The 22,314-nt window shown below is 40.1% G+C and overlaps 1 protein-coding gene across 1 annotated transcript; it reads left to right on the forward strand.

Moving 5' to 3' along the window:
* The first annotated feature begins 320 nt into the window (after positions 1 to 320).
* LOC137936131 (zinc finger protein CONSTANS-LIKE 13-like) lies at positions 321 to 1,119 on the forward strand. Its single transcript, XM_068780686.1, has 2 exons — positions 321 to 714; positions 872 to 1,119. The coding sequence occupies exons 1-2, from the start codon at positions 321 to 323 to the stop codon at positions 1,117 to 1,119; spliced, it is 642 nt and encodes a 213-aa protein (XP_068636787.1).
* Positions 1,120 to 22,314: the final 21,195 nt, after the last annotated feature.

Consider the following 22,314-nt stretch of genomic DNA (forward strand, 5'->3'; position numbering starts at 1 on the left):
ACCCACTTTGAAAGATTTCTCTTCCTTGGTTGGAAAGAAATCAGGGGTGATACTTCTGAGCGCTTCAATTTTTTCCGTCTGCTTTCTCCTCCGTTTTCTATGTGAAAAAGTTCTTAACTCACCGCCAACAACTACAGCTTTTGATTTAATATTTTTAGTAGAGAATTCTTGAGTTAATTTGATGATAAAGTTTGCAGTTTTTTTATTTATGTCATTCACTAGAGAGGCATCTGAGAAAGAGGGAGAGAGACAAAGGTTGCCGGGAACTACAAAAGGAGACCAGAGGCTTAATGAAACTTTACAGCAGGAGTCGCTCAAAAATGGCGAGAAATGCCCAGGATGAAGACCACCCAGAGAACAAAAGCAAAGTCTGCAACCATTGGAAGGAGAAACAAGCCTTGCTCTACTGTCGAGCCGATTCTGCCAAGCTTTGCATCTCCTGCGACCGTCAAGTACACGCCGCCAATGGTATTTTCTCCAAACACTCCAGATACTATCTCTGCGATGTCTGCCGAGACCAGCCGGCTTCGATTTTCTGCGCCTCCCACCAACTACTCCATTGCCCCAACTGTGACTTCGACGCTCACCCACCTTCCCTTGAGGCACACCAACAGAACCGCCGCTCTCTCGAGCCCTTCTCCGGCTGTCCTTCCGCCAACGAGCTCTCCTCGCTATTCGGCTTTGACGACGACAAGTCTCTATGGTTTAGTGATGGTAATTCGGGTGGATAAGAGGAGGGGTTGTGGAGTGAGTTTGTGTGGGAAGCGCCATATTAGAATGTATTTAATTTATTTATTATTTATTTTTTGTATTTTACTATTTTGCCCTTTTACCTTTTTACTGTATAAAACTACATGGTTATTCGTAACAGTTGATTCAATAAATCATTTTCATGAATCAATATTTGTTTGTCTTCTCGACTGCTGTGAGCCCGACGAACAGAGCAACGGCTCTTTTCCAATCCAAAATTCTAACATGGTATCAGAGCGGATGATCCTCATCCTCAGAGTATTTTCGGCTGGCGGCCCTTCTCTCGGCGATTTCGGCGATTTCGGCGATCCATCGTCCATTTCGGCGACGGTCATCGGCGACCTGATTTCAGCTCTCTATTTCAGCTGATCTTCTGACACAGAGGTTAGATTTCATCTTCCTCCTAATTTTTTTTTTTCTAAATAAGTTAAGCTTCTGTTTTCTCGGCGAGATAGCGCCGTTGCTGTGAAAAATGGATTTCGGTAGTGCTGCTATGGCGCCGTTGCCGTGAGGGCTGATTTGCCCCTTTTTTTTGGTAGTCGTGCTCTGGTGCCGTTGTCGTGCGGGCTGAGTTTCCCCTGTTTTGGTCGTGGTGTTCTAGCGCCGTTGCCGTGACCTAATTTGTCTCAGGATTTGGCAGAGAGTTGGTGCTCTCTCTGAATTTTTTTTTATTGCCTCTGGATTTAGTCGTGAAGGTTAAGTTTCCTTTCTGTTTTTTTTTTTTTTTTTGTGGTTGACCGAGAGGTGTGATATATTTTTTTTCTGGCCTTTTGTGTTTGGCCGAAAGGTGTGCTATGGTACATTTGTTGTTCAAAATTTTTATGTTGAATTCTTAGGTTACATACAAGACCTTCATTAGAATCTTCTTGGGGGCTCCATGGAGACTTATTCATTGATGGGCGTTTCCAATTCTGGTCTTCGTACCAGTTCGACTCGTTCCAATTTTGACGAACCATCGAACCCATACTATCTTCACCATTCGGACAGCCCCGGGCAAGTTCTTGTCTCGCAGCTACTTACTGGTGAAAATTACACCAGTTAGAGCCGTGCAATGTCCCTCACCTTATCCGTGAAGAATAAAGTGGGCTTTATCGATGGTTCCATACCTGTACCTCAGAGTGCTGATCCTCCTTTGTCGAACTCCTGGACCCGGAATAACAATATTGTCATCTCTTGGATTTTAAATTCGGTTTCCAAGAAAATCTCTGCAAGTGTTATGTTTGCTGCTTCTACCCACGAAATTTGGCTCGCTCTTCGGGATCGTTATCAACAACGCAATGGTCCGCGCATTTTTCAACTTAAACGAGAATTGATGAACTTGCGCCAAGACAAAGGATTCCGTTAGCACTTATTTCACGAAGCTGACGACCCTTTGGGAAGAACTGAACAATTACCGTCCTCATTGCTCTTGTGGAAAATGTTGTAGTGGAGTTAAGGTTCTTATTGATTACCACAACATGGAGTATGTCATGTGATTCTTGATGGGCCTTGATGACTCTTTCTCCCATGTTCGTAGTCAGCTGCTCCTCATGGATCCGATGCCTCCTCATAATCGTGTTTTTTCTTTGGTTGTCCAAGAGGAACAACAACGGAGGACCCCTCATGCCTCGAGTTCGCATACCCCCACCGACACAATGGCATTCGCGTTTAAATCTGAGCAGACAGACGTTCATAAACCTGACCCACAAACCTCTCAGAAATTTCACTCAAATTACAGTGCTCCCTGGAATCCGAATCCCAATGCTTCTCGGAATCAGAATTATCATGCTCCCCGGAATCCGTACAAGGATAAGCATTATTGTACTCATTGCAAGACCGTTGGCCATACTATTGCTTGTTGCTTCAAGATCCATGGCTATCCGACTGGACCTGCCTCCAAACCCACGCAACATTCTCATGCTGCTGCTCATCAGGTTTCCATTGCTGCTGATGGCCCAGGTTCTACTTCTGTTGGGAGTCTTGTGCAGAATCTTGACTCCGCTCAGTTTCAGCAGCTTATGTCCATGCTTTCTACACACCTGAGTAGCTCCGCACAAGTCACAATTGCTGCGGAATCTTCTACATCCAACTGCGTGGCAGGTATTTGTTTTTCTGTATCCTTAAATCCTTTAATTTCTTCACCTCAATCATGGATTATCGACTCAGGAGCTACTCGACATATTTGCTCTCACGCTCCTGTTTTTGTTTCTTTGCATGTTATTCCTCACACTACGGTTACTTTACCCAATAACACTCAACTTTTAGTCCATCTTGCTGATGATATTAAATTGCATTCTCACCTTGTACTTAAAAACGTACTATTTGTTCCTCAATTCAAATTCAACTTGACCTCTGTTAGTGCTTTAGTTACTGACTCTGGCCTTATAGTAAGTTTTCTTTCTGATTGTTTTGTTATCCGAGATCTATCCACCCAGAGGACGATTGGCAAGGGTGACAAAGTCCAAGATCTTTATGTCCTCAGTGCTCAAAGTTTGAATTATATTTCTCATGTTTTTGTTAACACTGTTTCAGCCCATGTTTGGCATAATAGGCTAGGACACATTTCTTTCCAGCGACTAGATTTTTTGAAGGATCAGTTGAACTGCGATGTAACTAAATTACATAAATTAGATCCTTGTTATATTTGTCCTCTTGCTAAACAACATAGACTATCTTTTGAATCTCACAATAACTTGTCATAATTTCCTTTTGATCTTGTGCAATGTGATATTTGGGGACCCTATCAGACTGTTTCTCATACTGGCCATCGTTTCTTCTTAACTCTTGTTGATGATTGCACTCGATTTACCTAAATCTATCTGTTAGAAACTAAATTTGATGCTCTCTCTGTGATACCGCATTTTTTTAATATGGTTTTTACTCAGTTTAATGCTAAAATCAAAGTTTTCCGATCTGATAATGCCCCGGAGTTATCTTTTGTTGAGTTTTTTCAAGATCAAGGAGTCTTGCACCAGTTTTCCTGTGTTGAAAGACCTCATCAAAACTCAGTTGTTGAAAGAAAACATCAACACCTCTTGAATGTGGCTCGCTCATTGTTCTTCCAATCCCGCATTTCAGTCTATTTTTGGACAGAATGCATTCTTACAGCGGTTTTCTTGATTAATAGAACTCCATCTCCTCTCTTGCGACACAACACACCTTTTCATTTGCTATACAACACAGCTCCTGATTATCCTTCTCTTAGAGTCTTTGGTTGTTTAGGTTTTGTTTCCACCTTAGTTGCTCATCGAACTAAGTTCCACCCTCGTGCTCAAGTTTATGTGTTTCTTAGTTATCCAGCTGGTGTGAAAGACTATAAATTCTATGATGTGGAGACCAAACATGTTTTTATTTCTAGAGATGTAACGTTCCATGAGGAAGTTTTCCCTTTTCATACTATCACCAGTTCAATTACAGTTCCTGATCCCTTTCCTGATTTGGTTCTGCCCCACTCCTTCATACAAACTCCTTCTCTCCCAGACCTTGATTCTTCCCCTATTCATGATTCACCAGCTAGTTATGATGCTCCTGTTGATGATATTCCAACTAATACTCTTCCAGTGCTTGTTCCTTCTACATCTACTGGCACTTCTCTTCGCAAATCTACTAGGACGATCCATCCACCTCATTACTTGCAGAATTATCACTACAATTTACTTGTTGGTTCTTCCCCATCTGTTTTAGCCTCTACACCTTATCCGATCTCTAACTACATCTCTTATCATTCCCTTTCTGATAAGATTATAATTGAGGTTGGATTTTGGTATTTTAATCCAATTTCTGTCTTTAACTCTAGGCGCCCGAGAGAGGCTAGACGCAAGGATTGAGAATCCGGATTCGTGGTTACGTGGCGCTCGAGAGAGGCACGAATCACGGTAAAATCCAAAGTTGATAATTTTAGCATCATCACAATAGGAAATTGATTCTCTGCATTCTATTGTAATCCGATCTTTGTCATTAACTCTAGGCGCCCAAGAGGGGCTAGACGCAAGGATTGAGAATCCGGATTCGTGGTTACGTGGCGCTCAAGAGAGGCACGAATCACGGTAAAATCCAGAGTTGACATTTCCTGTTGTGCAAGTAGTTAATTAAATTATTGCTTGATAATTTAGGATATAATTAGTGTTTAGTTCAGATTAATTCATCATATTTGGTTAGGCTAGTTGACTCAAGAATACACGAAATTCAATCCTCCCTGTGGATATGACCCTCGCTTACTGCTAGATTACATGAACGATTTATACGCTTGCGAGGTATAAAAGTCGATGTGACTAAAATTATACATCAAGTTTTATTTTTTATTTTTATTTTTTTTATTTTTTTTGTTTGGTTTATTCATTCTTATTTGCTGGCTAAGAGCATAAATGGTTCCGGTAGTCGATGACCAGACTTTTGGTCCCTAGTTTGAGAGGTCTGTACTCAAACAACCGTTCTGGGATTGACCAGTTCGATCTTGAAGTATTGAATGAAAACCTTATGGTGAGTAACTTAAGGACTTGTGTTCAGCGCGTGATTCCTGCTGCCTTCAGTGGCCAGTCACACGGAGATTTCTTCAAAGTGTGATGTGGGATAGCGGTTTCATCTACGGATGATTACCACGAGTACGGCTGATACGATTAAACCTTCTTATTACCTACGGGTACGGCTGATACGAGTTCAATGGGATAACTTACTATTGCATTAGACTTGGAACTTAGTTGCAAAAGAGAATATGAAATCTTAGTGTTGATCTATGTTAGTCTGAATAGTCTTGTATGCCTGTTTGAACTCATTCCTTTTTATACCTCAGTGAAATTCCTTGTTGTAATGTATGAATGCAAATGGAAATGCTCTTGCTTGCAAAAGACAGATAACTTCAGAAACAGCCTGGGCAAACCCAGGGACATGCACCGGAACAGTCGGTTACTTAAAAATAAGTGTATGTGTAGTGAAGACGAATACAAAATGGTGGTAATACCAAAAGTATTCAGTGAAACAAAGCTGACGTTCTCTAACCGGCTCTCTCGAGTCTCGGTTGGAGTCGGAATAGCTCCGGGAATGGTCGGAAATACGTAATCGACGTCGGAGGATAGTCGGAAAGCGGAAGTGGCACCGGAGAAGCCCTCTCGGATCTCTTCTCGGCCTGGCGAGCGATGACTGTCGAACTCACCTCGACGGAGACTCTCTCGAGCTCTCCTCGGGTTTGTTCTCGGTTGCTGGACGGCGGTGGACGACGGTGGCACGACGGAAGGTATTGGCCCGGCGAACGACGGTGGGGAACTCCTCTCGAGTCCTCCCCTGTTTCCGGTCGATACTCTGTTTTCTGTTCACGCTCCCCTCTCGGGTCCCCCCTCTCGGGTCCCCTTTCGACCTGCTCTTTCAACGCCCCCCTTTTGCTTTAAATACCATCTTATTTATTTTAAAATGATTTGACCTAAAAATCATCTCCATTTCACTAAGGGCATTTTGGTAAATGTCTCTTTCTCCACCATAATTCTCCTGAAATTCCATAATTAAATCTATAAAAAGCATTTCAGGAAGAAATAAACCTTAAAAACAATGAAATATAATTAAGGAGAGAAAAATATGCAATATCGATAGTGATTAATGCCAAATTCAATAAATGCTCATTTCATTTGAAAACCGATAAATAACCACCTATAACACAATTATAAAGGTTATTCTATTATAATTAACCTAATACCGAAAAGTCAATAAAGGCCCCCAGGAATGATACATAGTCTCCCTCGAAGAAGGTTTACTCGTATCAGCCGTACCCGTAGGTAATCATCCGTAGATGAAACCGCTATCCCACATCACACTTTGAAGAAATCTCCGTGTGACTGGTGATAGATGTCATATTCTGACATGAGAACTAAGTTAATTATAATAGAATAACCTTTATAATTGTGTTATAGGTGGTTATTTATCGGTTTTAAAATGAAATGAGTATTTATTGAATTTGGCATTAATCACTGTCGATATTGTATATTTTTCTCTCCTGAATTATATTTCATTGTTTTTAAGGTTTATTTCTTCCTGAAATGCTTTTTATAGATTTAATTATGGAATTTCAGGAGAATTTTGGTGGAGAAAGAGATATTTACCAAAATGGCCTTAGTGAAATGGAGGTGATTTTTAGGTCAAATAGTTTTAAAATAAAGAAGATGGTATTTAAAGGAAGTAAGAGAGGTCGAAAGGGGACCCGAGAGGCAAAACCCGAGAGGGGAGTGTGAACAGAAAACAGAGTATCGACCGGAAACAGGGGAGGACCCGAGAGGAGTTCCCCACCGTCGTTCGTCGGGCCAATACCTTTCGCCGCGCCACCGTCGTCCACCACCGTCTAGCAACCGAGAACAAACCCGAGGAGAGCTCGAGAGAGTCTCCGTCGAGGTGAGTTCGACAGTCGTCGCTCGCCAGGCCGAGAAGTGATCCGAGAGGGCTTCTCCGATGCAAACTCCGCTTTCCGACCATACTCCGGCGTCGGTTACGTATTTTCGACCATTCCCGGAGCGATTCCGACTCCGACCGAGGCTCGAGAGAGCCGGTTAGAGAACTTCACCTCTGTTTCGTTCTTCGCCGAAAGTTCCCTCCATCCCTCGGCTTCCAACCTTTGTCGCCGGCGTCGTCTCTACCTCCGGCCACTCACTATTGCTACCTGACGCCACCAATTTCCGAAAATTGCAGCACCCGTGAGAACGAGTTGCTGCCCGAGCGAAAAGAGGAAGAAGGGGAGTAATTCGTCATTATTGAATTTAGTTTTTATATGGTTTGAACTTAGGTTTTGAATGTTAATTGAATCTGATTTGATAATTAATATTTATTTAAGATTTGCTTTCTGGATATTTGATTAAATTAGCTAATTAGGGTAGGATTATAATTGAGGTTGGATTTTGGTATTTTAATCCGATTTCTGTCTTTAACTCTAGGCGCCCGAGAGGGGCTAGACGCAAGGATTGAGAATTCGGATTTGTGGTTACGTGGCCCTCGAGAGAGGAACGAATCACGGTAAAATCCAGAGTTCATAATTTTAGCATCATCACAATAGGAAATTGATTCTCTGCATTCTATTGAAATCTGATCTTTGTCATTAACTCTAGGCGCCTGAGAGGGGCTAGACGCAAGGATTGAGAATCCGGATTCGTGGTTACGTGGCGCTCGAGAGAGGCACGAATCACGGTAAAATCCAGAGTTGATAATTTTAACATCATCACAATAGGAAATTAATTCTCTGCATTCTATTGTAATCCGATCTTTGTCATTAACTCTAGGCGCCCGAGAGGGGCTAGACGCAAGGATTGAGAATCCGGATTCGTGGTTACGTGGCGCTCGAGAGGCAGGAATCACGGTAAAATCCAAAGTTGACATTTCTTGTTGTGCAAGTAGTTAATTAAATTATTGCTTGATAATTTAGGATATAATTAGTGTTTAGTTCATATTAATTCATCATATTTGGTTAGGCTAGTTGACTGAAGAATACACGAAATTCAATCCTCCCTGTGGATATGACCCTCGCTTACTGCTAGATTACATGAACGATTCGTACGCTTGCGAGGTATAAAAGTCGATGTAACTAAAATTATACATCAACTGGCCACTGAAGGCAGCAGGAATCACGCGCTGAACACAAGTCCTTATGTTACTCACCATAAGGTTTTCATTCAATACTTCAAGATCGAACTGGTCAATCCCAGAACGGTTGTTTGAGTACAGACCTCTCAAACTAGGGACCAAAAGTCTTGTCATCGACTACCGGAACCATTTATGCTCTCAGCCGGCAAATAAGAATGAATAAACCAAACAAAACAAAATAAAATAAAATAAAAATAAATAAAATAAATAAAAATAAAATAAATAAAATAAAATAAAATAAAAATAAAACTGTAATGTACAAAGGGATAGAAACGTGGGGATTGCCCACAATGTGCTAAGTTTATAGTCATAAGCAAGACTTTGACGCATTCAAGATGAATTCTCAAGATACGGTTTGAGCCTCTGACCGTTAACTTTGAAGACCGACCCGTCTCCGTGATTGCGGATCTCAATAGCACCATGAGGAAACATCTGTGTGACCTCAAATGGACCGGACCACCTGGATCTTAGCTTCCCTGTTGCAGGTAACTGTAATGGTTCACCCTGATTGGCCATGGTAGCTCTTACTTTGACTTCGGGTGTTTTCCTACAAATCTGTTCTACCTCTTCAACAAAGGGAGCTAATGGTCCACCTAGGGAGCGGCGCCCGTGCATAAAAACACAAAAAGAAACAAAACGAACTATCAAATTAATCTAACAAACTCACTACTAAAAATATGAACTAACTAGAATAAATAAAAATAATTCCATAAAAAAAATCACCAAGCTAAAATTATGAAAGCAAAAAAATAAAAAATAAAAATAAAAATAAAAATAATAAAATAATAAAATAATAAAATAATATAAAAATAAATCTAACCTAAGACCATGGAGAACAAAGAAATACACTTAGTACGTGCCTCCCCGACAACGACGCCAAAAACTTGATGTATAATTTTAGTTACATGCTCTCTCGAGTCTCGGTTAGATTGAATCCCATTGAGGACAATGTCAGGTTTAGGTTTGGGGGGAAACGACTCTTTTATGCCTTAGCAATAATTTTCTTTTGATTTCTGTTCGTGGTTTTCAAACTACTCCTCTTAGTATGTGGTTAACATTAGTAGAGTTAAAATAAGTTGCTTAAATGTGTTTCAAAAATTTTCGTAAAACTGTGTAGAATATGCCTATTAGAAATCTGATATCATTTGTTGTGATTCATGAGAATTCAATGGGATAACTTACTATTGCATTAGACTTGGAACTTAGTTGCAAAACAGAACATGTAAATCTAGTGTTGATCTATGTTAGTCTGAACAGTCTTGTATGCCTGTTTGAACTCATTCCTTTTTATACCTCAGTGAAATTCCTTGTTGTAATGTATGAATGCAAATGGAAATGCTCTTGCTTGCAAAAGACAGATAACTTCAGAAACAGCCTGGGCAAACCCAGGGAGATGCACCGGAATAGTCGGTTACTTAAATATAAGTGTATGTGCAGTGAAGATGAATACAAAATGGTGGTAATACCAAAAGTATTCAGTGAAACAAAAATTACGCTGGTAATAGCAAAAGTGCGCTGGTAATAGCGTAAAATGGTTTTAAATCTGGAAGCAATGAGTTTCCTTAACTTTGATGTTGAATTGTAATTTGAAAGAAGTTGCAAGTCAAGATTGAAATTAGTATATTTCTTTTGTGAGATTGTCAGACAATAGGCTTACTCTACTATTTTCTCTTAATTGTGATGTGACCAGGATTTTATTGTTGTTTGTTGCCTCTTTGTTCTGTTGAAGTAATAGCTTATGGGTCACATTGGTTCAGGTGGAGTAACAATGAGTGTATTTGGATTAATAATAGACTATATTTTACACAGGTTTTCAAATTTTGCAAGATCTCATATGATTTTCAGATATTTTACGATACTAAGTGTTAGTCATATGCTAATGAGGAGTAAATTTTCTTCAGTTTTTTCTTTTTATATTATTGATTTAGATGAATTTTGTGGGTAAATTCCATGCAAACCCTCACGAGACATAACTCGTCCACTACTGCAGAGTATGGGTTTAACGGCTTGTTGCATGCGCTAAATGCAATCGTGCTCCCTACGAAAGTGGCATTTTGTTTTCCTAGGCTTAATTTTGGTTCGATTGTTGTTTAGCTAGGGACTAGCAAAGATTTAGGTTTGGGGTGTGATAGATGCCATATTCTGACATGAGAACTAGGTTAATTATAATAGAATAACCTTTATAATTGTGTTATAGGTGGTTATTTATCGGTTTTCAAATGAAATGAGCATTTATTGAATTTGGCATTAATCACTGTCGATATTGCATATTTTTCTCTCCTGAATTATATTTCATTGTTTTTAAGGTTTATTTCTTCCTGAAATGCTTTTTATAGATTTAATTATGAAATTTCAGGAGAATTATGGTGGAGAAGGATATATTTACCAAAATGCCCTTAGTGAAATGGAGATGATTTTTAGGTCAAATCGTTTTAAAATAAATAAGATGGTATTTAAAGCAAAAGGGGGGCGTCGAAAGAGCAGGTCGAAAGGGGACCCGAGAGGGAAAACCCGAGAGGGGAGCGTGAACAGATTGAATCTGAATTAGAGGAGTTCCCCACCGTCGTTCGTCGGGCCAATCGCGCCACCGTCGTCCACCGCCGTCCAGCAACTGAGAACAAACCCGAGGAGAGCTCGAGAGAGTCTCCGTCAAGGTGAGTTCGACAGTCGTCGCTCGCCAGGCCGAGAAGACATCCGAGAGGGCTTCTCCGGTGCCACTTCCGCTTTCCGACTATCCTCCGGCGTCGGTTACGTATTTCCGACCATTCCCGGAGTTATTCCGACTCCAACCGAGACTCGAGAGAGCCAGATAATTAAGGTTTATTTAAGATTTGTTTTCTTGATATTTGATTAAATTAGCTAATTAGGGTAAGATTATAATTGAGGTTGGATTTTGGTATTTTAATCCAAATTCTGTCTTTAACTCTAGGCGCCCGAAAGGGACTAGACGCAAGGATTGAGAATCCGGATTCGTGGTTATGTGGCGCTCGAGAGAGGCACGAATCACGGTAAAATCCAAAGTTGATAATTTTAGCATCATCACAATAGGAAATTGATTCTCTGCATTCTATTGTAATCCGATCTTTGTCATTAACTCTAGGCACCCGAGAGGGGCTAGACGCAAGGATTGAGAATCCGGATTCGTGGTTACATGGCGCTCGAGAGGCACGAATCACGGTAAAATCCAGAGTTGACATTTCCTGTTGTGCAAGTAGTTAATTAAATTATTGCTTGATAATTTAGGATATAATTAGTGTTTAGTTCAGATTAATTCATCATATTTGGTTAGGCTAGTTGACTGAAGAATACACAAAATTCAATCCTCCCTGTGGATATGACCCTCGCTTACTGCTAGATTACATGAACGATTCGTACGCTTGCGAGGTATAAAAGTCGATGTAACTAAAATTATATATCAAGTTTTTGGCACCCGTGAGAACGAGTTGCTGCCCGAGCGAGAGGAGGAAGAAGGGGAGTAATTCGTCATTATTGAATTTAATTTTTCATATAGTTTGAACTTAGGTTTTGAATGTTAATTGAATCTGATTTGATAATTAAGGTTTATTTAAGATTTGTTTTCTTGATATTTGATTAAATTAGCTAATTAGGGTAAGATTATAATTGAGGTTGGATTTTGGTATTTTAATCCAATTTCTGTCTTTAACTCTAGGCACTCGAGAGGGGCTAGACGCAAGGATTGAGAATCCGGATTCGTGGTTACATGGCGCTCGAGAGAGGCACGAATCACGGTAAAATCCAAAGTTGATAATTTTAGCATCATCACAATAGGAAATTGATTCTCTGCATTCTATTGTAATCCGATCTTTGTCATTAACTCTAGGCGCCCGAGAGGGGCTAGACGCAAGGATTGAGAATCCGGATTCGTGGTTACGTGGCGCTCGAGAGAGGCACGAATCACGGTAAAATCCAGAGTTGACATTTCCTGTTGTGCAAGTAGTTAATTAAATTATTGCTTGATAATTTAAGATATAATTAGTGTTTAGTTTAGATTAATTCATCATATTTGGTTAGGCTAGTTTGACTGAAGAATACACAAAATTCAATCCTCCCTGTGGATATGACCCTCGCTTACTGCTAGATTACATGAACGATTCGTACGCTTGCGAGGTATAAAAGTCGATGTAACTAAAATTATACATCAAGTTTTTTAGCCAAAGGCTACACCCAACAAGAAGGTTTAGATTTTGTTGACACCTTTTCTCCTGTGGCCAAATTGGTCACTGTGAAGGTTCTTCTTGCCCTTGCCGCCTCTCATAATTGGCATCTAGCTCAGCTTGATGTCAACAATGCTTTCTTAAACGGTGATCTTTTTGAAGAAATCTACATGGATCTCCCTCTTGGCTATCTTCGACAGGGGGAGTCCTCTTCATCCCACAGCCGACTCGTTTGCAAGCTTCACAAGTCCCTCTATGGTCTCAAACAAGCTTCGCGGCAATGGTATTCCTAATTTTCTCATGTTTTAATCAATTTTGGCTTTCTCCAATTGATATATGATTACTCTCTTTTCACCAAGGGTCATGGTTCCTCCTTTGTTGCACTATTGGTTTATGTGGATGATATCATCTTTACTGGCCCTTCATCTCGTGCTATTGCTGAGCTCAAACAATTTCTGCATACACAGTTCAAGCTCAAGGACCTTGGTTGTCTTAAGCACTTCCTTGGTCTTGAAATTGCTCAGTCCAAAACCGGTATTGTGCTTTCTCAATGTCATTACACCTTACAATTACTTGAAGACTTAGGTTACCTAGCTTGTAAACCCACTAGTGTTCCCATGGATCCCAAGCTTCATTTAACTGCCACTGACGGTGACCTGCTTCCTGATATAACCCACTATCGGCGACTTGTTGGGAAACTTCTTTACCTCACTTTATCTCGCCCCGACATTACTTTTGCCGTTCACAAGCTCAATCAATTTGTGGCCCAACCCCGCCTTCCTCATCTCCAGGCAGTACATCACCTGTTTCGTTATCTCAAGACCAGTCCTGGTCAAGGTTTGTTGTTTTCTTCTACTTCTTCCTTGCAAGTACGCGCTTAGTCTAATGCTGATTGGGGATCATGCCTCGATTCTCGCCGATCTACTACAGGCTTTTCCATCTTCATTGGTGATTCTTTGGTCTCTTGGAAGGCCAAAAAGCAGACCACCGTCTCTCGCTCCTCCGTCGAGGCTGAATATCGAGCTCTCTCTTCTACTGCCAGTGAAACCATTTGGTTGCAACAACTTCTTCAAGATTTTCAAGTTAAGGTTGCATCTCCTGCATTGCTTTATTACGACAATCAAGCTGCGATACATATTGCTTTAAACCCCACATTTCATGAGCGTACAAAACATATTGAGATCGATTATCATTTTGTTCGTGAACGTGTTACTTCGGGCGTCCTCAAGTTACTTCCTATTCGTTCTCAGTACCAGTTAACCGACATGTTCACTAAACCTCTTCCTTCTACCCACCTTTTTCTTTGTTGTCCAAGATGGCTATCAAGGATATTTACAAGCCACCTTGAGGGGGAGTATTAGAATATATTTAATTTATTTATTATTTATTTTTTTATTTTACTATTTTGCCCTTTTACCTTTTTACTGTATAAAACTACATGGTTATTCGTAACAGTTAATTCAATAAACCATTTTCACAAATCAATATTTGTTCGTCTTCTCGACAGCTGCCAGCCCAACGAACAGAACAACGGCTCTTTTCTTCAATCTTCTCTCGTTAAAAGTTCTATGCCCAAAAATGCAGAGGAGATCCAGAAATTTGATCTCATAATAGTCAATTGAATATTCAGAGTTACTAGAGGAAGAAGAGCACCGATTTTGGTGACGCTTACAGAGTTTGCTCAGTAAAAGACGTAAATGGGGGAAAGATTATCTTCACTTGGAAAGCTTGGTTTCATCCTTTGACAATCACAGAATCTTGATTCTTGTTTAAAGGTAAAGATCAGACAAGAATCAGGGTTGGAAGGAGAACACAATCGAATTATTCAGGTTCCTTTCCGAACACAAACTATCCTAATTTCTGTCTCCATATTTTAAACCGTATGCTGGGTTGTTTACATACTAGCGAACTACAAGACAAAGCGGGTTGTTCCTTGGACCAAGGAAAGTCTCCGGGCCATACTCTCTGTAGAGATACAGCCTCCGAAAGGAGATCCCCTAGGAGGCTTATCTGGTAACGCATACTTGCGTGGGCAGAGACCTGTGTGGAGCCTAACCCAGATGCCTCCTCCCACGAATCCATGGAGTAACAGAACGGGGCTTACGTTCTCGTTGCTCGCACTCTTTTTCATTCATTCCAAGAAAGCAAAAGTAGGTTAAAGAGCGAATGGTTGAGAAAAGCAGCGGCGCCACCATATGAAAGAGATACAACAAGTATGCACATCCGTTGGTCGTGAAATATCCCATCCTTTCCACCATATGAGAGAGATACAACAAGTATTCACATCCGTTGGTCGTGAAATATCCCATACTTTCTCCCTCCTGCCCCCTCCCCATGGCGCGCTCCCTCCACCTTTCCGTTCTAGCCCTCGTCTCCTCTCTCTACCTCATCGCTTTCGTCCTCGCTGTCGAAGCTCTGTAAGATTTCATTCTCTCTTCTCTCTCCCTTTCGATTGTTCCCCTGTAATATTTGTAAGATCAACTTCATGTTTTCTAATCTGGCTTTTATTACCCAGATTCGAAATCATGTTGAAATTCATTCAAAACATACGAAACAAAAAACGGTATTTTTAAGTCTTTTGACGAAACCCAGAAATCAACCAAAGAAAAGTAGCACATTACAGACACGTGATATTGCAAAAGATTGCTACGTAAGCAAGTGACACATGGTCAACGCCTAGCACCTCTATGCAAAGGACAAATAAGGTGACACAAAAACATGAAAACGGTAAAATATTAGCAAATCAATGACTTAATATTGTTGGCCCATGTGGCTTCTTAGGGGGGAATACTAATAACAAATACAAACACCACAATAAAAGACAAACAAAACAATTATTTTCGATGTTCTCCTATTGGGTGAAGTCAAGAGGGACCCTTGGGTCAATGCCCAGAGCCAAAAGATGTCAAATGTGGTCAATCAAGAGAACGTTACTTTCCTTAGATTAAGGACGTGAGTCACAATCTCCATAACTAGACGGGGCTCAATGCTTAGATCTTTAATCTTAATTTTGTAGGAGTATCCTATGGTCTGTTCGATGACCAAACTAAAAGCATTTGAAAGGAGTTGAGGGTATTCTTCATCTACATCATTTGGTCAAATCTCCTCTCTATACTTCTTCAATCCATTCTTTGGTGTGCCCAATAGCTAATTGAGCTCACCATTAATTAATCAATGGAGATCTTCTGAACTTGAGGTCATCATTCTCAAGTTCTTCTACCTCAAGGTTCGTGTAGAAAATTTGCCTTGTTCCCTTCCAACATGGTAGCATAAGCCCCAAAAAACTCATCGAGGGATGCAATCTCACGCCTATAGAACCCAACGTCCAACCTTGTAGGTTCAACTATGTTTCTATAAAAAAAAAAAGACTATATATCGGCTATGTTGGATCTTGGTGCAAAAATGATTGTACCAATCTAACATTTTGGTGTATCCCTCTTCCAGTTATGGAGCCTTTCCTTTATATGAGGATCTCTTGGTCCAAACCAGGGTGGAGATGCCAAACTGAGATGTAGAGAGGTGGGAAAATCACTAACTAGTGTGAATGGTGAGGATTGGGGGGTGCTCCTGATTTAAATAGGTTTTTTTCGTAGTTGATCGATCAATGCCTTAAGTTGATCAATTATGCACTTCGTAGTGATCAATCATGCCATATAAAAACATGTTATAATTGAGGTTTTTCTTTTCATTTCACATTTCTTGCATAATATGAACGGGATATGCTTTCTAGATTTAAGTAAATTCAACTAATTTGATGGAGGGTTGCTCACGCATAGTTTGTCTTTTAGCTTGGAGAATCAACTGAATCCACTAATTGATTTTTTTAGGAACAAATTCAACTTTTATTCCCTTGGTTTGAATATGCTCTCGTATGAAGTGGTGTCAAGATCTTACTTAGGTTTATTGCACTCATGTTGTCACAATAGATAGGCTTTTCATTTTGCTCTAAATTATAGTCCCCTAATTATTGTTTCATCCATAAAAGGTGTGTACAACTACTGTCGTTAGTGATATACTTAGCTTCAATGTGTTGAATCTTAGGATTTTATTATTAACCTAAGGGGGGGTTAGTCAACTTGAAGGATAAGATGATCTTCAACCACATAACGCCCTTCTCCACTTGAAGTCGTTAGTGGAGCGCAGATGAAGCTTCATCTCGATGCAGGAGATGAAGGGGCCCTTCATCTCCACGGTTTAATTTCAATCATGTGGAAGAAGACCCATTTTGATCTTCTTCGAATTGAAGGACGGGCGCCCTCGGCCTCGCTCTCTCTCCTCGCACCCCCCCCCCCCCCCCCATCGCGCGTCGTTTTTTCTTTTTTCTTCCTCTCTCCCGCACTCCCTTCCCTCTCTCGTCTCCCTGCGCCCCCGACATTGTTCTCTGCCTTCGTCTCCCTGCGTCCCCGACGTTGATCTCGGCCACTATCTCAGTTCCCTCTCGTCTCCGGCTTCAACTCTCGGTCTTCTCTCGGCCTCGCCCTCTCTGTCGCACCCCCTCTCGTCTCCGTGACTCCCTCTCTTCTCTCGGACAAGCTCTCTCTCGCTTCTCTCTCTCTATTCCCTCCCGACCTCCCTTTCTTCTCTGTCTTCTCCCTCTCTTCTCCCTTTCGGCCTCCCACTCTCTTATCTCTCTGGCTAGTCTCGATTAGGCATCGATTTCACCCTTCGGCTTCGGATTTCCCCCTTCGATTTCACCCTTCGGCTTCACCCTTTGGCTTCGAATTTCCCCCTTCGGCTTCGGATTTCCCCTTCGATTTCACCCTTCGGCTACGGATTTCCCCAAATTTCAGAAGGTATGCCTAAACTCGAATTTTTTTCATTAAATTAGTGTTTTATTTGATTTAAATTTATTTTCTGTGCGTAATTGGGGGGTTATTTGTGCATTATTTTGGGATTTAGGGTTACGGTTTAGGGTTTATGGTAATTTAGGGATTAGGGTTTAGGGTTTAGTGCGTAATTAGGGTTTATGGTTAAGGGTATTTTAGGGATTAGGGTTTTAAAGGTTTAGGGGGTTTAGGGTTTTTAAGCTATAAGGTTTTTTGGGTTTAGGGTTTGGAATTAGGGTGTAGGGTTTAGAGCTTTTAATGTATTAAGTCCTGGAATTAGTGTTTAGGGTTTAGAGTTTAGTAGGTGATAGGGTTTAGGGTTTGATGGTTTAGTTTTTTTTTTTTATGGTTTGTGTTTCGGGTAAGGTTTAGGCTAGGGGTTTATGGTATTTTAGGGATTATAATTTTTAAGGTTTAGGGGGGTTTATGGTTTTTAAGGTTTAGGGGGTTTTGTGTTTTTAAGCTCTAGGGTTTTTTAGGTTTTTTTTTTTTTTGGGGGGGGGGGGGGGAGGTTTGGGGTTTAGGGTTTTGGGCTTTAAAGGTATTAAGTTCTGGAATTAGTGTTTAGGGGTTTTTAGTCCAATTCAAACAAGGTTGAGTCGCCTACACGAGCGTCCATTAGCCAACGAAACCCGACCCCCATCACTGACGAGGTGCAGTTCATAGTGATTGCGAAGTTATTTGGGGCTCTACCAGGGGTCTTCGGTGAATTTGGATTTGATGTGTGTGTGTTTTCATTGTTTAGTGCATATGCATTAGTGAAAATAATTTAATTAATTTTAAAATGTGTGAGAATGTTGTTGAGAATTTTTGAGTGCTATGAAATGTTTTTGCCATGTGGTGAGGAGATTCGGGTATTATACATATCCACCACATGGTATTTCTTTTATGGTTTGTGTTTTGGGCTTTTAAGGTATTAAGTTCTGGAATTAGTGTTTATGGGTTTTTAGTCCAGTTCAAACAAGGTTGAGTCGCCTACACGGGCGTTCATTAGCCAACGAAACCCGACCCCCATCACTGACGAGGTACAGTTCATAGTGACTGCGAAGTTATATGGGGCTCTACTAGGGGTCTTCGGTGAATTTGGATTTGATGTGTGTGTGTTTTCATTGTTTAGTGCATATGCATTAGTGAAAATAATTTAATTAATTTTGAAATGTGTGAGAATGTTGTTGAGAATTTTTGAAGTGCTATGAAATTTTTTTGCCATGTGGTGAGGAGATTCGGGTATTATACATATCCATCACATGGTATTTTTTTATGGTTTGTGTTTTGGGCTTTTAAGGTATTAAGTTCTGGAATTAGTGTTTATGGGTTTTTAGTCCAATTCAAACAAGGTTGAGTCGCCTACACGGGCGTCCATTAGCCAACGAAACCCGACCCCCATCACTGACGAGGTACAGTTCATAGTGACTGCGAAGTTATATGGGGCTCTACCAGGGGTCTTCGGTGAATTTGGATTTCATGTGTGTGTGTTTTCATTGTTTAGTGCATATGCATTAGTGAAAATAATTTAATTAATTTTGAAATATGTGAGAATGTTGTTGAGAATTTTTGAAGTGCTATGAAATGTTTTTTCCATGTGGTGAGGAGATTCGGGTATTATACATATCCACCACATGGTATTTTTTTTATGGTTTGTGTTTCGGGTTTACGGTTTAGGCTAAGGGTTTAGGGTATTTTAGGGATTAAGATTTTTAAGGTTTAGGGGGTTTATGGTTTTTAAGATTTTGGGGGTTTTGTGTTTTTAAGCTCTAGGGTTTTTTAGGTTTTGGGGAAGGGGGGGGGGGGGGGGGGGGGGGGGGGGTTAGGGTTTAGGGTTTTGGGCTTTTAAGGTATTAAGTTCTAGAATTAGTGTTTAGGGGTTTTTAGTCCAATTCAAACAAGGTTGAGTCGCCTACACGGGCGTCCATTAGCCAACGAAACCCGACCCCCATCACTGACGAGGTACAGTTCATAGTGACTGCGAAGTTATATGGGGCTCTACCAAGGGTCTTCGGTGAATTCGGATTTGATGTGTGTGTGTTTTCTTTGTTTAGTGCATATGCATTAGTGAAAATAATTTAATTAATTTTGAAATGTGTGAGAATGTTGTTGAGAATTTTTGAAGTGCTATGAAATGTTTTTGCCATGTGGTGAGGAGAGTTGGGTATTATACATATCCACCACATGGTATTTTTTTTTTATGGTTTGTGTTTCCGTGACGAGTAAAGGTTGTCTGATAAAGTTTTTTCCGTGAGGACCGTATCGGATTTAGATTATACATGGCTGCAAGAAGACAACCAAGTGGTCGAACATATGATATTTGGACATTCGATGATGATAGCAAAATGCTCGATCTCTTGGTCGAGCAGGTCAATCTAGGGAACAAGTTGCCTAACGGGGTGTGGAAGCATGAGGTATACATGGACTGTGTAAATAAGTTCAATGAAGACACAGTCATGAAAAAAACTGTTGAGCAGGTGAAGAATCGAACAAGAGCGTGGAAGAAAACATACCAAACGGTAACGAGCTGTATCAACACTAGTGGGTTTGGTTGGGATGCAACCACACAACGAGTTACTGCATGTAATTCTGTATGGCTTGATTGCATAAAGGTCAGTAAATCTGTATGGCTCGACTATATGATGTACTATAAAATATTTTTTATGTTTTTCGCGTTAGTATAACTCTATTCCAAGACGTCTAAATGATGTTTTATTCTTGTAGGAGCATAAAGATGCTGAGAAGTACAGACGTGAAGGCTGCCCCCTATACGACAAATTTGCTGTGGTGGTGGGAAACACAATAGCGGTAGGGTCAGGAGCTGCAACCTTTGTAGATCAGGGCGATGAGGTGATCCGTGAATCGGAACATGTCCCGATGGATGAGGCAGCGGATGTTGATATAGTTAGGGATACTCCATCACCATTATTAAGCATGGATGAGTCTCTAGGTAATCAATCTGAAAGAAGTAAACGGTCATCTTTAAGTTGTCGTAGAAAGAGAACCGAAATGCCCGATAACGACACTAGTAGCAGAATTTTTGATGCAATAGATCGAATTGCTCAGACATTTCAGAATTTCATGATGAAAGACGATATTGTAAGAGGTTGCGTCAACGCCCTCAGGGAAATCCCGGACTTGCCTACAGAATTGAAGTATCGCGCTCCTTCATGGTTGGATACACCAACTAAGAAGGTCATGTTTATGGAAATGACAGTGGAAGAGCGGGTTGAGTGGCTTAAATTTTGTTTTGAAAAATAATTGTAATGCGTTATAAATACACTATTTTTTTGGAATATTATTATGTAGTAGACATGGTATTTGAATTATGACGTTACAAAACTTATTAGTATGGTTTGTATTTAAATTTAATATGTTGTTGTGTTTATATATTGCATAGATAAATATGGTGTTTTGAGTATGGATGTGGAATGTGATTGAATGTAGGATGTGGATGAATGTAGGATGTGATTGAATGTAGGATGTGTGAATGTGGATGAATGTAGGATGTGATTGAATGTAGGATGTGGGAATGGGGATGAATGTAGGATGTGATTGAATGTAGGATGTGGGATGTGGATGAATGTAGGATGTGGGAATGTCGATGAATGTAGGATGTGGGAATGAGGATGAATGTAGGATGTGATTGAATGTAGGATATGTGAATGTGGATGAATGTAGGATGTGATTGAATGTAGGATGTGGGAATGTGGATGAATATGGTTGTTTATAGGTGTGATTGCAAATAGGTTATGCTTGAAGATTGATGTTTACTCGTGTTTATGAATTTTAGGCGATTGAATTTGTGGATTTCCATGGATACTATGACAGACGATGAAAAGGTTGCAATTATGGTTGCATTCACAACTTTGATGATCGCCATGGAAAGATACTATATGTACGATTGCAACAAACGTGTACCACATTCTTGTGGGATGAATGGTCCATTGTATTTGCAAAAGGCACTAGACAAATCTCCAGTTAAATTTCGTAAAGTGTACAGGATGAACCAACTGGTATTTCACAAATTCGCAGATATACTTTCTAGTAAAGGGTTTTTATCAGCCACAAAGACCATCTCAGTTGAAGAACAACTTGCATATTTCCTCCTAACTGTTGGTCAAGGACAAGTGTATAGTATCTCAGCAGAGATGTTTGATAGATCAAACTGGACGATAAGTAAGTATTTCAACAAGGTGTTGGATGCAATCCTCAAACTTCACTCTGATTACGTCAAACGGCCTTCGGAACGCACACACTCGAAGATTTTAACAAATTCAATGTTTTATCCCTACTTCAAGGTAACATCACTTTCTATAACTAAATAATTTTACATTAATATACAAAGTTAGTAAATATTAATTGAAAATGTATAATTAGGATTGTATTGGAGCTATTGATGGAACTCATATCAAAGCCAACATTCCACTTGAAGATCAACCAAGGTTTTGGAATAGAAAAGGTTATCTCTCACAAAATGTGATGGCTGCATGTTCATTGGATATGCAATTCACTTATGTACTTGCTGGATGGGAGGGGTCAGCAGCCGATTCCCGTGTATTGAAGGATGCATTGACTCGTCAAGATAAAATCTTTGTACCTGAAGTTAAGTAATATATTTTTATGCAGTACTTTTTTATCTATTTTATCTTCAATTATTTTATGTGGTATATAATTTTTATTATAGGAAAATATTATCTAGTCGATGCTAGTTATGCAAATCTTCCGGGATTTTTGGCTCCATATCGAGGAACCCGATATCATCTGCAAGAATTTGGAGATAATATTCCTAGAAATGAAAAAGAATTATTCAACCGAAGACATTCATCTTTACGGAATATTATTGAGCGAAATTTTGGTGCTTTAAAAGCTCGATTTCAAATATTAAAAGGCACTCCTCCATTTTCTTTTAAGATCCAGGTGAAAATTGTACATGCTTGTTGCATATTGCACAATTATATACGTGCAGAAGATTATGATGATATATT

The sequence above is a fragment of the Aristolochia californica genome, unplaced genomic scaffold, assembly GCF_029961685.1.
Source record: "Aristolochia californica isolate CCGP_79_NKW_82.1479 unplaced genomic scaffold, dmAriCali1.0.hap1 SCAF_7, whole genome shotgun sequence".
NCBI classification, from domain to species: Eukaryota; Viridiplantae; Streptophyta; class Magnoliopsida; order Piperales; family Aristolochiaceae; genus Aristolochia; species Aristolochia californica.

Coding starts and splice junctions, on each gene's coding strand:
- LOC137936131 (XM_068780686.1), top strand. CDS start 321: ATGGCGAGAAATGCCCAGGATGAAGACCACCCAGAGAACAAAAGCAAA. Junction 715..871: donor GTCTCTATGGTTTAGTGATG/GTAATTCGGGTG, acceptor TATTCGTAACAG/TTGATTCAATAAATCATTTT.